Source organism: Amphiprion ocellaris, chromosome 5 (genome assembly GCF_022539595.1).
Source record: "Amphiprion ocellaris isolate individual 3 ecotype Okinawa chromosome 5, ASM2253959v1, whole genome shotgun sequence".
Lineage (NCBI taxonomy): Eukaryota > Metazoa > Chordata > Actinopteri > Pomacentridae > Amphiprion > Amphiprion ocellaris.
Window position 1 is genome coordinate 22,894,358 of NC_072770.1, and position 18,187 is coordinate 22,912,544.

Consider the following 18,187-nt stretch of genomic DNA (forward strand, 5'->3'; position numbering starts at 1 on the left):
ATGTCAGCTCCTGCAATGAAGCTGCCTTAATTTTGAGGAATCTCATTCAATGCACATGTCCTCTCTGGAGAGATTTAGCAACAGATGGTTGCCTACATATGTAAGGTCGGTGGCAGCTCAATTTCATCTAACCTAGAGTCAAGCAGGTCCTTATTTGGAGGTGATGACAGCAGGTAACATGCTTGTGTCAATTATACATTGTTCTTCTCTATTACTGATTTCATCGGAACTCAGAACGTCAGTCTATGAGAGAAGCAAAGTTCTATTTCTTGGTTAGGATAATAATGTTCTCTTTGTTAGACGGGGGTCCACAGGAGCATGATTACATGATAAGTCATCTGTCCTCCTGTATGTACCCATTGTTCTTCAGTATGAACACAAGACTTCAACTGGAAGTTAATTAATGTCTGAAAACCTTCACATTAACTCAGCTGAGGGTGATGATAGCAGTGTGTTTTGTTAATGGTGATTTACACAGGAGCATGTCATCTACAAGTGTTGAAAGCCTGACTGATGGGTGGCAGGATGTAAAATCATTTGTGTAGTTAAGACAGTAAACATGTATTGCTGTAAGATAAGGTCGAGTAATTGGTGAATGTCAGGTTATAGCTAAAAAAAAACCCTTTCAATCTATAAGAAAAATGACAATAGATTGATGGTTGATGCACCCTTGGAAAATTCTCAGAAGCACAGTTTTTAGGTAAGGTGTGCATCTGAAGTTCATTAAGTTGTGCTGAAGTGAGAAAAGCTCTGGTGTGTGTGAATAAAATCTAGGCCAAACCTGATTATGTGAGAGACTCAAACTGCAGGCTATGAAAAGGTAAAACTGACACATATTCAAAGGCAGGACTCCGGAAGTCCGATTTCATTATGTCAAAGCTGGTAGCTTGAAAAGACACCAACACCAAATAACTTCTATTTTATTAAAAGATTCATTTCAGATGATTTAAATGGTTGATTATTTCTTTCAATTTTCATTTGTATTTTCCAACATGAAAACCATTTTTCATTGCCAGCTTCAGACTACTGAGCTCTGCCTGTTTCCTTGGTAAACCCCACCACCATCATCATTTTCTGACTTATGAGTCCAGAAGATGTGTCATCTGCTCACAATATCAGGCAATTAAAAAAATAATACTTCCAGTTCCAAAAATGGACAATCTCTTACAGATTCAACATAGCATGGTGACCCCCTTTTGTCCAAAGTCTATTGTGTAACTAGCATAGCTGTACACAGATTGTGAGTTGGTATAATGGCTTTGGTCACCACCAACAGAGAACCTTTGATAAAATGTAAATAATGGCTATTGGTTCCTGTACACCTTCTTCGTGGTTTCACACAGAAAAATGAAAAACCAAAACGGAGACATTTTCTTTCTCCGTTCTGCACTGAATAAAGGGAAAAATCTAATTTTGGTCTGTCTCATTTGTTTTATTAGAAGACCCACCTACAGTCTTTTGAATATGAAAAACTGAAAGGAACGACTTTAATTTTGCAACTTGTGTGAGAATGAAACACCTAACATAGTCAATGTTTCATGCTGCCCTTCAAAGATTCTATTCTCCCTTTAACCTTCTTGCCCTTCTCTCTCACTTCAAATCTCTCATTTTTCTGTGCTGATCACTGTTGAAATTTCAAGGCTCTCAGTGAAGCTGTTGCTCTGAGAGAATCAATGAGGAGCTTTTCTTTGTCAGAGTGCTCTTCTGGAAGGCCTCCAGCACAATCTCACTATCAAGAAGTCTGATTATGAACAATGACCCTTAGCCCTAGACGCAAGCTTTCGTGCTTCGAGCTACTTGAATGCCTTTCTGCTTCATCTTAAACCATTGTTTGGTTTGGAAATGTTACAGGTATTTCTATTTATTTACATATCTGACTGTAACTTTAATGCAGAGCTTTGAGAACCTGGGACCGAATGTAAAAGGTTCCACGTCAATCATGCACTACTGTCTTATGAAATAATTTATTGATTAATTATTGAACTAAAATCATTCAAATGATTTTAAGTTTCAGATTAAATATTTTGTAAACTGTGAAGTCAAATTATATTAATATGTATCAAGATTCGCGGTTCCCAGAGGATGATTGTTTTAGTGTTACCATGAGATCCACATTTGTGGTTTAAAGTTAAATGTCAAAAAACAAACAACCAATAGATTGCCTTCAAATTTGGTCAACATGCTTTTTGTTTCACAATATCATCACTTCAATATTTGCAAAAAGAAATGAAAAATTGCCCATTGATTGTCCATTGTCAGCATAGGAACATCACTATTCTGAGCATGTTCGCATACTGAGCAACTAAAACAACCCAAAAAATCTATATCACTTTTAGATGTCTAATGTATAATTGGGATATTTTTAATGCTTACTGTCAGTCAGTCCTTTGTGGTGGCGAATTTAAGCTCTTTTATTGCTCTAAGCTCTCCTCAAAGCCACCAGACTCCATTGACAAATACAATAATTCTACCTCATGGGATACCATTAAGTTGCTGGTTCACTGCTGTCTCAAGCAGCTACTTTCTTTGTGGTCTTGTGTGACTTTGGTGTTTTAACGCATTAGCTCAGATCTGAACCAGCGTGTTAAAAGGGGTGTCTGACCTCGTCAACAGTAGTTCACTGCTTCACTTCCATGTTGCTCCTATTGTCTGCTTCTACAAACTGGAGACGTGCCGACTGACAGACACTGTAGGTAAAACTTTAACTACTGAAAGGTACCTTCACTTCCAGAAAACAATCCCTTCAAAATTTGGTACTTAAATGTTACATTTTTCTCGATATAATAGATTAATTACAAAATACATCAAGTTATAACAAAATAATCTTGTATGTCCACACATGTGCATAATGATTTCTATTGTCATTATGAGCAGTGCCAAATCCTTAAATAGCTGGTCAATAAAAATGTAAAACATATATCACCACATCTGAAATAAATAGGTTGTTTTGGTGTGGTAGTAACACACTGACATAGTAGAATTCAAACTACATTAAATGGTTTCCAAATAAGACCTTAACAGAAATGTACACTGTAATCTGGAGAGAGAAGAGAAAGTAGTTTGCCTGTCAGTCCCACCCTTTCAATTCCCCCATTCTTCTTTTCTTATCCTTCTCACATACCTCCTGGCAAAATTAATTTAGCTATTCACAGCAGGTTTGTTAGTTGACTTGAGTTCTTGGCTCCCTGAAGACGTCTGTAATTACAGATTCTCACCACTGTGAATAAAAATAGCGTGCATGTGTGTAGTTAGTGTCAGTATCTGTGTGAGTCTCTGGGCTTGGAGGGTAATTTCTAAGTTTACATGGTACTACTCTTTGTCTTTCTGTGTGTGTGTGTGTGTGTGTGTGTGTGTGTGTGTGTGTGAGTGTGTATGTGTACACAAGCCTCCTTTGTTTAATATTAGAGATTCAAAAACTGCTCCTGTGTGTAGCCTGTAGGTCTTTGAAGCATTGTGTTAATGGATAGGTTACATTATGCATGCACTGCTGCTTTGACTCTGCAGCGTTTCTAATAAAAAGACCAAAAAAAAGAGGCTTTCTTTTCAGGCGTCCTAAGTTATTGAAAGACAAGCTTTCTAATTTGCCCAGGTGCAGTTCAAAGAATAAAACTTACTGCCAACCTGACACATTTATTAGATTCCTGTTTCAAGTCTTCAGTAATAGGAGGCAGCAGTATCTTTTGTGACACCCTCAGGAGGACTCTCCTCTGTAACTGAGACAAATTATAAATCAAGTCAGAGCTTTTTCTTTCTCTTTTGTTTTTTGCTGTTGCAAATCAATAGCAAAGGGTGAATGAGCTCTTATTTTAATCATGTACATTTCTCTCCTTCAGTGTTTTCTTAAGAAATGAGATGGGGGTGTGTTTTGGCGTCGCAGCTAATAAAGAGGAATGAAATATAATAGTAAACAGATTGCAGTATATTACCATCTGACTTGTTTGGATTGTATTCATCCTGTATGGAGTGTTGCTTATGAACAGATATACCTATTGTATGTTAATGAATATTTTTCAAGCAAAATTGATAATCGTTAACTAGTTCCAGTCGTTGAGAATTTGCCACACTTTTTTTTCTAAATAAGAGTTTATTAATTTGGTCTCCTAGTTGGGAGAAAGAAAATCTATGAATTTAGGAATGTTGACATCATATTTCACCATATTCTGACCTTTAATGTATAGAAGCACTACTAAGAAACACAAAAGATTCTTTAGTATATTTTATTTATAGCTCTTTTAGTTTAGAGAAACATTTAGTAAGTCTTCACATATAACTTGTGAAAAGCTTTAGTAAGTAGCTTGACGAATAGAAAATATAAGGACTGTTCCTGTGGCTTTATTGGGACTACAGTGATTTTGCTCTGCAGGTCCTGCACAGCCACAACTTGTCAGCACAGTTCACTTTCACTTGTGGAGTGCAAACTCTTTAGTCTGTTGATTTTAGCGTTTCAGTGGACTTAAGATAACGGGCTATTTCTGGGAGGGTGAATTGATCCGCTTACAGGAGGTGAAAGAAGAAATGAGTGGAGCCGAATGTAGATGTGGAGTCATTTGTCTTTTGAAAGCTACGTTTGTGAGCCGGTGGCTGAAAGGGTGCCAAATGTCTGTGAAGATTTTAGGTGATAAAAACCACTCTCACAGCTTCCTGCATCATGCGACCCGGACGGTTTCCCCACCTGAGGATCGATTGGAGTCTTTTACTGTGCCGATCAAAGGTCTCCATCTACTTCTTAAAACATACCCACTTGACAACAGCGTTGGCAGCACTTATACACACAGCTGGAGAGCACTCTATTCTGTCTTTTGACCTTAGCATGTTGTGTGCAAAAACTGAAACCATCTAGTAAAGTCCATCAATCATTTGTGGAAAGTGACCGAAAATTTCAGCTGGAAATACAGTAAAATGTAGATCTTAACCATAGTTATTTATAGTATGCGTGACTGTTATCAACATATCATCTGGGGATAGAGCAACTCGCTGACAATTTCAAGTAGCCAAATCTGTTTGTAAAATATTTTGCATTTCTGTCACTAAGATTATCTCTTATGCAAAACTTTTTCATTCTCCTTTCCTTGCACACAGTTCTAGTCATACAACAATACCTACACGTCAGCCTGCGACACAGATGGCTGAAGCCACCTTTTACTAAACACACATAAAAAAAAAAAATGCAGCTTCTGTTGTTGTTTTTTGAAAGGCTGGCTTTGACTTTGTCCAGAATATAGCAGCTAGTTACAGCTACAGCACTGTGCCAGTTATTGGCGCATGAATTGGCCTTTGCATATACTGGCAATTATTTTTATAATTCAAGAATGTAGACAATTAAAATTCCTTCATCACTGACACAGAATTTTCTAAATATATAGAGAAAAACTCCAATCAGCAGAAGTACTGCAATAAAAAGAAGGCTGCCCGGTTGTGGCTTCAAAGGAGAAGTGTTTTTCGATGTTTCTATTTTTTTTTTTTTTTTTTTTTAAATAATTTCAGGCTTTATATGAAAATCTAACATGTTTTTGATGTGGTTCCACTCTACTGTGTGTGCCAATGCACTTTAGTTAAGCCAAACACAGTGACACAGAGTCTGCTCGATGTTTGCACCAGGTTTCACACTACACTCTCCTCCACAATGTGCAACCAGTTTAGATTTTATTAGAACACAATGTCAAAGCAATGTAGCATAATAACAAATGTTGGGTAAACTACTTAAATAGTAATCAGTTAGTCTTCATATAGTAACTGACAAAGCAATTGTATTATGACATTCAATTATAGAATTAGTACTGAATCCAAATACTAATCCCTTATACACTGTAATATGTTACTAATTAACATGCTACTTCCCGACACTGTCAGTAAGATACACAGCTGATGATGAAATCAGAGTAAACTTTACAGTCCTCAAATAACTATATACAGATGTACAGTTTTGTTAAATGGAAGGTTCCAAAATGCTTTGCTGTACTGATGAGAACAAAAGAGAAAACAGTGACAATAGAATAAAATCATAAGGTTAAGAATATGACTTACAGCCTCAGACAACCCGGTACAATTAAAGCTGGTGGATACTGAGATACTGAGAAACCCCTGACAGCGCAACATTCAGTCATAAATCTACTTCAGGAGCAGTGGATTTCAGATCACTAGCAGCATGTGCATGAAGACAGACAGGACAGTAATGGCAGCAGTGATATTATTCAATGATTTCTAGACAAAAAAAGAGGCTTTGTAACTCAAAACAGCAGCCAACACAGAGGCAATTAACAAGGTCTTTGTTGCTTGATAACAGGCTCCCAGATTTTGGGGAAATTGATTGATTAATGGTGTCATAATCACTGCATTTGTTCATAGGGTTGAATCAAGTAAAATTGTGTGCTATTCTCACAATAAACAGCTAGAAGGGAGTAAACAGGCCAGTGCTGAGCACTATAAGGAACAATGGAAACCAGTTTTAACTGACTAATCTACCTAAGGGGTGTGTTCGTGGGTAGTTAACCACCTACAGCCTTCTGCTGTGATTGGGTCTTTAGGTGTTTTGGACTGATTTTCTTTTACTTGTGTGTAGGAAGCATGGCCTGTTCATTACATTTATATGGTTTTCAATATACGTAAAATTTGAAGTCATCAGTAAAACTGTGAAAAGAAATGTTACTGTTTTCGATCATGTATTGGCAGCTGCCACTGAAATGGTGAATTTTTTTTTAACAGCGTTCCTGTTTTTTTTTATTTTTTTTCCACAATGTCTTATTTCCATATACTCAAATTTAATTTCCCAGGCAATTCAATTCAATTCTAGTTGTCAACTGGGGCGAAAAGACTAAAGAGATTTAGTCATACTTGACAGTTTCTCAGCACTTCAAAAATCTAAACACAGACACACAAAGACACTACCAAGACATGAAAACAAATGTGTTCCTTATTGTACAGTAGAGCTGATTTACGTAACAAAGTAAGAGGAAAAGACGAGAAAGCTGCTCATGAAATACAGAAAGAAAAAGAAACATTATAGAAACTTCAAAGAAATCACCCATTCCCCCTTAGTGCTCTTTTTAAGTCTAGTGTAATAAGCGAGACAAGGGGGCTGAGTTTTTGATGGCCTTTCTGATTTTCCAAATCTTGTCATCTCTTTTTCATCCTTTGAAACTGAGATTTGATCAAAATGGATTAAAAGCATGTGAATAAGCACAAAACCTCAATCTGTCAAGAGCCAAAGAATTTGACACCTTGGCCTCGAGCCACTTCAGTCTTCACTATCCCTAGTGTGAAACTAAAAAGTTACATATAACAACAATAGCAACAAAAAAACAAATGTGACAATCTGTTTGCAAAAGGGTATTTTTCCTGCAATGACTATTGTCTTTGTATTCCCCCAGTAGTTCAAGCTTTATTAGAGCTTACAGGAAATCCCTGATTTCCAAAAACACATCAGAAATACTATCAGCTACTTCATAAATGATCCTACATTTAGAAAAATGTAAAAACACACACACACACACACACACACACACACACACACACACACACACACACACACACACACACACACACACACAAAAACATAATTTAGAACAGGCTCATAACCTGAGCTTATGACATTTGATCATCTGTTTTAGGTTTGGTTCGAAACTTTTCTTTTTGTGTCTTGAACAGGCCAACACATGATGGATTGATTTGCTTTTACAACTTGGAGTAATGATTCCAATAATGAAGACAGGAGGAGAGGAAATTAAAGCACAGATTACTTTCTGTGTTGGAGACACTGAATAATATGAGCTGTGATGATGTGCTGAATAGAAAAATGGAGCAAACAAACTGGAATCCATTCAGCTATTTCAAAAGAACTCATGTCTCCCATCCTGAGTCACTTATTCAGATGAATTTACCAGAAAACATGCTTGCCAGCCTAAAAGGTGGTTAAACCTTCATAGTTTTCTATCCTTTAAAAACTCATTAACTGCGTTCACCATAAGATATCTAAAACTACCAATCAGTTTCTCCAAAACTGACAGATGGTGATGTATAGAACTTTCACACCACTTTAAATCCAGGTAATTATCAGCAATTACTAAGAAAAAACTTATAGACAGTTAAAAATTCCTCAGCAGTGACTAAGATTGAATATATAACTCTGGTAAAAATAAATAAATAAAATTAATTTTAAAGTTATGAGCGAGACTTTCTCTAAATGTCAGAATCAGGTACACCAATATTACATGTTGTTGTATAGTCAGGAGGACGTGTTCACAGGAAGAAAATGTCTTAATTCTCACTGCAGCCTTCATTTATCAATTAAGAGCTAATCAAGGACAAATAGTGTTTTTCTATCAGTTTGTCTTCCTTTCAATTGTGCAAATCTTTTATTATCTTCTGTGTCCTCCATAGAGGGATCCCAGGGAAGAAATGTGGCACGATCATCCTGTCTGCAGAGGAGTTGAGCAACTGTCGAGTGAGTACGCCATAATAATCTCCCCTGACAAACACAGATTAGCAGGCAAACATCAGTCCAGCGACACACACTTCACACATGAAGTCAACTGAGCACAATGGAAATTCAAAAGAGCAAACGAAATGTAGACAAAAATAACTCCAACCTTTAATCCACTTTTAGAAGAAAATCCTGGAACCATGAAAGACTTGAAGAACTCTTTGACTGTCCCTGTGGACTCTTTTAAAAATGCTGCAACGTTTCTAATTGCATTAGCATCTTCTACTGATTAGTCTGAGTCAAGAGTATTGTCTGGCTATCTGTACAAAAGGTCAGATTCTCTGCTTTGATCGGATGTTTTGACCTTTAGATAATAGTGTCCGTAAGCTTAGACGGTACTTTATTTATCGTGTCTAGCTGTCTTACAGGTATATATATGATCAGTAGTAGACACTTTGATTGATTTGGTTTAAAGAGAAACAACACACTGAATTGTTTTGTTTTTTGGGGCTTAGGTGTGAATGATTGCTTATTGCTTGAGACTGGTGGTGGCACAGGCAAAAAAATTACAAATGATATCCACCTTTATCTAGCACACATTTCATACAAATATCCACTCATGTATCTATTTAGTTACCTATCTAGTGCATCTATGTGTGTATCTGCCTTTCTACCAGTCTATATATGAAGATTGCAACTACCGGTTACTGCCATTATAAAATATTCTGATTACTGTTAATATCTGATTACTTATTTGATTTAATCATTAACTGCCTGGTCAATAAAAGTTTTTTTTTTAAAAAAAGGTTAAAAACCCCTCAGCTCACCTCACACAATTTCCTAAAACCCAAACTGATGCCTCTGAAACTGTATTTTTTTTTGGACCAACAGTCCAACATTCATTATTTTGCTTTTACTACATAAGACAAAGAAAAGCTGCAAATCCTGGTGGAATGAATGAAAGTTTGCTCAATAAACTACCCCAGCAATTATTTACTTGTCACACCAGTTGCTCATGGCTCTCAATCATCTAATCAGTGCAGTTCTACTGCCTGAATATCAGTCTATCTGCACATTTATACATCCAGCTACATCCTGTATCTTCCTACCTGCTGCCCCTATTACAACCAAGACACATACACCCTCAAAATATAACAGATAGGGGCAGCTGTTCCTCATTCTGGGGAGCGACCCGCTGTCTAATGAAATGGCTCAGGAACATGATGGGGTGAGTGGTGGCTGCCATCTCTACCAACTCTGCAGTGTGCAGCTTTGAATGCTTCACTGGGCTCCCAGCATGCAGTTTACAAGAGGATATTGAGCAAGAAAATGCAACAGAGCGAATGGCACAAAGAGAGGAAGAGAAAAGGGGAAAGAGTAAAATGGCACAATAAAAATACAAGCACAAATGAGTGATAAGGTGGAGAGAAATAGAGGTGTGCATGCATGGGTGCAAAATAGAGAGAAGAAGTCAGACAGATAGAAACAAAGACACTGAAGTGAATCAATAGAGGATTATTTCACGCCTGGCCTGTACAAGCTCTTAGCTATAAAAACAGCTCGGCTGATGACAGAGTTCATTAAAATGCAGCCCTTTCTGACCTTGTCCCCTGCAGCCTGTGGGACACATACACACAATTTCAGACTTCCATTAACACATACATACAAATATCAACTTGTCCACCACCTGCTTTAATACTCATACTAACACACCTACATTAGGTTCACGCTGCAAAATGATTTGTTGCGTTTGAGATCACCTGCACAGACTGGAAATTGAAATATGATGAATATATGACTTAGGCCAAGGCAATAAAAAGATATTAAAATACACCAGACACTTCATCACCATCAGTTCAAAAATGGTTCCCTCCTTGGCCTCTTCGTCCTCCATCGCTCTCCCCGTGGCTTCCCTCCAACAGGCCCTCTGAGGTGCACTAGTCCACATCCTACTGGGCCTCTATCACTTCAGTCTCATCACAGACTTCCACTAGTGGAGGCCACGACTGTTGTTTGACAGGCTTTACTATCAAAAATCACCCATGACCCTGTGTCCACCTCCATTTAAGTGACACGCACCCAGCAGCTATTCAGGGGGCTTATTGACTTTGGGGGGCGTGTAGAGGCCAGTGCAAGATCTCTCTCCAGTAATACCTGGCATAGGCCACTCAGAATCTTAACTTAAATGTGATGCAGCGGCTTTGCCCTGGTCGACCCTCTAGACTTTACTTGCTTTCTTTCTGTAATGTATGTCAAAGTAAAATCCCTTTATCCTTACACTTTGTTTTTTATCTATATTGGCCAGCCACAGGTTGACTGTTGTTGTAAGCTATAAAAATTGCATCTCAAGGCTACTTGTGTGTGAAAGGGGTCACTCACAGTGCAGTAATAACTATAACCCCATGCAAAAATAGCATCCAGCTCTTACATACCCCTCAGCTCTACACAACTCTATAGAGACTTTTAGCTCAGTGTATTATATAGCCCATAACTTTATTGTTTTGGGTAATTCTCACAGCACTCAAAGTGCTGTTTTCAGCCATTGCAGACAGATGGTATTAGTGGAAAAGCTGTAAAAACATTGTATACCACCTGCTCAGACCAATAATCTGCAAACCATTTGCTAAAATGTCCATACAGTTCAGAGGCTCAGCTCCCAAAAACAAGAAAAAAAGCAATAAAAGAGGGAAAATATTATATGAATTGAGCAGAATTATCATCCAACAGAAAAAAAGCAATTCACTTGCCAAGATTATTTAAATGAAGTCCAAACATGTAGTCTCAAAGTCTCTAGATACAAAGAAAAGATTTTTTAAAATGTTTTTCTAAATTGAAGAGAACGTGCTTAAATTGAAATAAATCTATGCACACTGAAATTTACAGAGGAAAATAGTATTAAATGATTTATAAGAGTAATCCTGACTAAGATTAAAGCACTTGCATGGCTATGGGAAATGAGATTGGCTTGCTTAAAGAAAGAGATGAATGCTGTGGTGAACAGTGAGTCAATCTTAGTAGATATCAGCAAGACAGTTTCTCTTCACAGCTCTTCATTCTAAAATAGAAACTGGGCATCACCTAGTAGTGCTAACAAGGATTGTCATTAGCATTGCAACTCACTGTACTCAAAGTGTTACAGCTACTGTAACATGAAGGTGACTAAAACACAACCCATTATGACAGAAGAGTCATAACATCTTAGCGGACGTCCGTAAATGCCAGATTTAATTACAAAAACATATTCTGTATGTTCTTTTATTCCAAGACATCTCACTGATTCTTATATAAGAGTCCCTGTGCATAATTTTATGTTTCCCTGCAATTCAGCCTAAGACGTTTGGTATCTGTTGGGACTCTTGAAAAGAATTTAAAATAAAGTCCTCTGGGTTTTGTGAAATGCTTGACTGCACAACTTGAGCTGGCCTCTGTCGGTAGTTCTGTCAGGGTTCAAGAGGTTAACGCATATTTAGCTTCGTAAACTTGAGATGTAGTCTCAAGAGGAATATATGGTGTCCGTGTTTTATTGACTTTTTGCTCATATAATGCAGTAGGAAAATGTAATACATATGTTCATTCTCATCACTAAACCTCATCATCTATCTTTACATTTACTGCTGAGTTCCACCAGTTTGAGGGTACATCAAACAACCCCAACTAGTTTTGCTGAAACTCCACAGGGTATAACTGTAGTCACTGCAGCCCTGATATAGAATCACATTTTTGAAGACCCAATTCTGCAATTTAGTCAAGATGCAGTACAGTATATGATGCTGCAAAAGGAATTGCTCTGTGTGCGTAGGCTCTGACGCTATGTTGACACCCTTGCAAGGAATTATTGGACATTTTTGGAAGTACAGTTTTGCTAAGAGTTGGATGGAAAGTCCAAAACTATTGTCGTGTCTTAAAGCAAATTATGCAGCTAGAACCAACAGCCAATTTAGCCTGCTACAGACTAAAACATAAAAAAAGAAAAAGAAAAGAAAGATTTTATGGGGGTTAATATGTGTCAATTGCTAGGACAGGTGCATCTAAATCTATAGATTAATTAAGTAAATAATGAATCATTAACAACATAAATACAAAAGTGAAAGACAGGGGACATACTTGTACATTTCCCATGTTAAACTAGTCACTTCTTTTGTTTTAAAGCAATAGTCTACATCATTTTTAACCATTACTGTTCCCTGGAATACATTTTTCATTTCAAATCAAAGGTCATATATCTCAATAACTACTTTCTCTTCAACAGAAAGTAACACTAGCTATCCAGACATAATTTTCAGACAAACTGAGAGAGACTACTGCAACAAGCGTCCCTTGTTGTATGACCCTGCACTCTCTACCTGAAACACTTTCTAACATTAGTTCAATTATTTCTTGCCCTAAAGCATAAAAGTTAATAGATTCGCTACCAAAGTGCAGCTTAGGATAAAATATTTCTGATATTTGGAGTAATAGATAGAACAGAACCATAGGGGCAAAATACCACGAGAGCTTGTGAAACAGTGCTGGCAATTAGAAAAAGATTGTTCTCCCATTTGATCAAGTTCATGAGCCGTGCAGCAAAATTATCAATTTAAGCATACAGCATTTCTCCAGCTCCATGTGCTGGTTATTAAAGGGTTTTTTTTGCAGCTATCTAAACATGGGGGATATCAAAATATTAGGTGACATGAATTTGATTAACTCCCACTTGCTAACACTATCGACACACCCGAAGCAACCAATTTGCGGGGGTGGTTACGGCTCGATGGAAATATAAAATGTTTTGGGGTCTGCGGCGGACTGTTTTAAATCCTATCCCTGCAGGATTTCTGACAACTCCAGTATAGTGACGGTGTTGGTAGTGTGGTTTAATCAGTAAAGCCCAGTAGCCTCCTATAATGCCATTTATGAAACTTCATGGGAATACTGACCCCCTGCTCGTGTCCAAATCACAGAAAATGTACTCTATTACTGAATCCTATATAGCTCATAGGTTCCTGGTTCAGTAGCAGCGTCGTGCTGGTCGATGTGGAAACTCGATGTAACATATGGAAGCAGAGCAGTGCAATTTCGCTCAGAGCATCTCTTTGTGTTCCCTCTTGAGTCAAGACAAAATTCTATCACACGAACAAGCTGGTACAAATTACAAGAGGATTTTCATTTTGCTTTAATTGCACAAATTTAACTGCTGGGGTGTTTTGCAATCTGTGTATTTGACCACAACAGTGGACTGGAAATTATTCCGGATTTCAAAAACTGCCAGGAACTCCAGTTTTTGGCATTTTTTCATATAGGCCCTATATGCTTATTTATTAATTTTTTTGCTCCTTTGTGTATTTATGTCATCTGGATGGCTGAAAAATGCTAGACATGAAACATCCTCCACTCATGCCTCAGCTCAAACAGCAAACCCTCGTCTATTGGCATCACTTTCTGCGTTTCCTCTTACTTTGTCTTCTTTGAAGCTTTGAAATTTCACTTCACGTTGTGCAACACACCTGAAAGGCTGCATTCACTACATTTGGTATGGAGCAAACTGGAGCAGGTTTTCACTCAGCATGAGTGGAGAACAAGTGGGAAATAGAAAATGTCAAATATAGAAAAGAAAAAATATGGAGCAGCTGCAAGTGAAGCGATTAGGAGACGCTTTGTGTGGGGAGCAGAAACTGCTGCATTCAACTCATGTACGCTCTTTGGCAATTCTTAAATGCAATAAACCAACATGACAGCATGAATCATGGTTTTCAGTTTCTTGCGGCATTAAATCAACAACAACAAAGGAAATTAATCCAGACAAGGAGTCTGGGATCACACGTGTACAATCTCCACAATGTTAGCTATCATAAATTTGACTTGCACTCGTGTGCAACAAGCACCAGAATATCATTTGTCATCTTTTATCCTGATAAGTCATCCTTTTCTACATCTTTTCCTCCCCTATCTCCTCCCACCTCCATCACTTTGGCTTTTAATTGATTCACTGCAGTTTCTCTCTTTCCTCATCTCGTCACTGCAATTTATCTTTTTTCCACATTTCACCTCTAGAGACACACAAACACACTGACTCACACTAATTCAGGCCTGTGTGACTGTAATGTAAATATATGGCTCTATACTACTTTTGCCACCTCTGTGGACCTCAGTCATCTCCCCATATCACTGTCTTAATTAGTGCAACTGTAACTCTTTGTGGTGTCACACACATACTTGTGTACACACATACACTTGCACACACACAAAGACACACAACTCTTCTCTCCTGTCACAAACACTCTTTGATTACTTCCCTGAGGGGCTGGATGTGTTTCTACCTAGCCTGGCCCCCTCTTTAATAATTGATAATCTGATTCTCTCCATATTAGCAAATGGCTGTTGATCACAGAGCTTTGCAAGACTGTGTATTCATGCCGCAGAATGTAAATGAGGCAGGAGCAAATGCATATTTAATATCCGCAACACATTCCATCACCATAAATGCTTTTATGTGCCTATTAGCTCCACAAAGATTTTCTGGTGTGTCTTGACTCCCTGTCTCAGAGAAGCAATATTACCAAATTCTGCCCGATTAAAAAACAAAATCTGTGATCAGCTTGTCAACAAATTGAGCAGAAAATCATTGAAAATCCATTTAATTCCAGTAGAGTAATCCAGCAAAAGCCAAATTGAACAATTTTAATAAGCTCTATGTCAGGGGTTCTCAGATTTACTTCTCTAAAATTTGCATCTAAGTCAATACAATATCATGGGTCCGGAAAGACAGGCAATAACAAAATAACAGTCAAATTCTTATGAATTTTAAGCAACTTTTATTAAATGTGAAGATAGACAAGGCAATCAGTTAAAATTAAATTCAAGCCTAACGGGAGATGAGGCATCACTGCCAGTAATCAGGTCCTTCAGTGTGACTCCCAGCTCTGATGTGTGATCACACCACAAATGTTACATCTAATATGATTGGACCAGCAGGAACCTGAACAGACACGACTCAGACAGTTGTTCCAAGATTATTTTTATTTCATCTTCTTACCTCTACTCTAATTGTAGAAATTGTGTTCTAGAGACACAAGACACATTCTTGCGCCAAGAGCTGTAATCTGCTGTAGATTTAATGCGTGAACTCGGCATCAACGACACACCACAGTCTGTCCAGCAGTTAACGTCGCCGTGACAACGTCAACAACAGGCAAAAACGTCACATTAAAACTGCATTCATCTAGGGACATGATTGCTTTGAATGTTCACTGCTGCTTATAATGTACTAATCAGCAAAAAAATAAATAAATGTTTCACGCCAGAAAACGTTACACTTGATGAGATATTGTGTTATTACATGGGGTATGGGATGGACCAGATGGTCTCTGTGTTTGGTCTGAATGTGGACTGAGGTCTGAACTTTGAACTACTTATCAAATTTACAGTATGCATTATTATGAACGTATGATGATTTTCCCTGTTAGGATTTTATCTTTAAGCACAGATGGCCTTAACGACATGGTCAACACAACAAGTTAACAAGTTACCCTCCATCATAGGAGGTTTTATGAAGCGAGTGCAGTATAATTACAAACTGTCAGGCTGCACCTTGAAAATTCCCCAAACTCCTTGAAGGCCACACAACTGCTAAATAAATGTATTATAAATATTACAAGGGGATCTGCTTTGATCCGCTGTAGCAGCTGTCTACATGAATTCCCAGAAGGCTCAAGTTGCCGTTTTAAGGACATTTCTGTGAGTAATTCATTAATTATCAGCATCATATCTTTGAATTAACTGATCTGTAATGTTTTTATTGTGACAATTACAAACCCACAAAACTAGTGTACTTGTTTGTTACCCTGTATGGATTCACTCTATTGCAGGTCAATATTTGTGCAGAAATTCAGTCTTTATTTTTGTGTGTATTTTATTTTACTGGACATAGACCAAAAATACCCCAGAAAAGTTACTCTGTTGGTTTTACATGATGTATGCGTGTGCACATGTAGTGTACATAAAGTATGCATAAGTAGGCATGTGGGGATAAGAAGGTTGGAGTTGGTTGATGAGACTAGAAATAGACCTGTTGTAAAAATATGTGACTGGTGTAAATCCCAGTCTGTTTTCTGAGGCACAGAGTCAAATTTTTACTTGAATATCTGTCTTCAGAGTTTCAACAATATATGCGTGCAGCAATCAAATGCATTCTAAACTGGAAGCTTGGGCGCTTCTCATGTGCAGAAAGAAACTTGTTGGAGTCAGGCACTTGTTGAAAGAGAAATCAAGTATGCGGGGATGGAAAACGGATGATGAAATGAAATCTGTTGCTACTGCAAATATTTTGATTTTCACACGTTTAGATGACATAAACATTCAGCTGCTTGTGCATCTATCAGTAAGCAGTGTGGGAGCCAAGAGCCTTCCCCAGGATGAAAGGAGGGTTTTTAAGAGAATGAAACAGAGAGTCAGGTCTGTGTAGGAGGCCTGTGTCAAATGCATGTCATGTAGTTTGCATGTGTCTTCGGGGTGAGGGCAGAATGCAGATAAAGCTCCCCCCTCGCTGCTGGAGTGGAGTGGAGTGGATGTGATGTGCTCATGAGTGGAAGCTGCACACTGCCTGGCTGTGTCAGATAAAAGCACAGAGAGGACAACTGTAGCAAGATGGAATTAAAATGAAAATCGGCATATGTGTATAGAAACACTCCAGCTCTCTCTGTCTCTCTCTCTCTCACACACACACACAGTCTGTCACACTTACAACCTCACACACATCCTTTTGCTGATTTGCCACTCGGCACACAGCCAAACACGAGGTGCAAGCTGTGACATTAAAAAGCTATTAAGCTATCATTAGTGGCACCATAGCTGCCCAATGTAAGGCCTCGGGCTGCGACAACAACAGCAACAGCATCTGAATGTACTGTAACGAACCCACTGTGTTTTAGAGATTAGCTACAGCTCATATGCCAGAGATAAGTCGGGCCCCTTCTCTGCTCTGCCGCCACACAGGGAGAACCAGGAACAGGGAGGGGAAGTAGTAAACAAGTAGTACGAGCTCAGGCAGCAGGCGAGTACCACATTTCATGATAAACAACTTGGGGAGAAAATGCACAATCAGGCTTATTTGTTGCAGAAGAAGAGTAAGAGGTGGTTTGCGGTGAGAATTAATCTCTCAGCATCTACCGCTTGCTTTTGATTTATTTGTGGAAAGTAATGCTTTTTGTGGTCTTTGTTTATCCACAATAGGTCACTATGAGACAGATAATTCCTCACATAGAAATGTCAGTGTACATAAGGAATTTTGTTAATGGCTGCCAAACTAATGATAATGATACAAAGTAGAATTCACTGTGCTACTTGGGCGTTATTGTGGCATTTTGCTGAAACAAGAAGCGAAGAAAACTCAAGCCCCAAAGCAGAAAGCGTGCTTTGTGTTTGACGTCTCTCTGAGGCTGAAATGCCCTTGAAGCATCTGATGCACTCCAGATGCTGTGACAGGTATCAGAAGAAGTTAGCTTGATGACTATTACTCATGCTAGAATTAGACTTGGTAAGCAGCTGCCACTAATGTTAGCAGGGCGGCGGTGGATGGATACAGTGCTTTGGTTTGGAATCACAGTGTCCGCACACATGCACACACACAAATCGTGGACCATTAGGTCGTGCTTGTAGATAAAGCTAGAGTGGATTGTAGGCCGAGTGCCAGCGATCCACAGAGCACGAGTGTGTAAGCAGGTGACAATTACACTGCGCAGACTAAAACAAGAGGCAATCACATGTCTATACCTGCTCCTCATGCAAATAATG

The 18,187-nt window shown here is 38.3% G+C and overlaps 1 protein-coding gene across 4 annotated transcripts in view; it reads left to right on the forward strand.

Annotated features, from left to right (window-relative positions):
• The window catches only part of cpne5b (copine Vb), a 132,482-nt gene that overhangs the window by 71,848 nt on the left and 42,447 nt on the right, over positions 1–18,187 (forward strand). For all 4 annotated transcript variants that reach the window (XM_035942516.2, XM_055010768.1, XM_035942517.2 and 1 more), the window contains one exon: positions 8,377–8,440. In XM_035942516.2, coding sequence (XP_035798409.1) covers positions 8,377–8,440 — 64 coding nt within the window. The remainder of the gene's footprint in view (positions 1–8,376; positions 8,441–18,187) is intronic.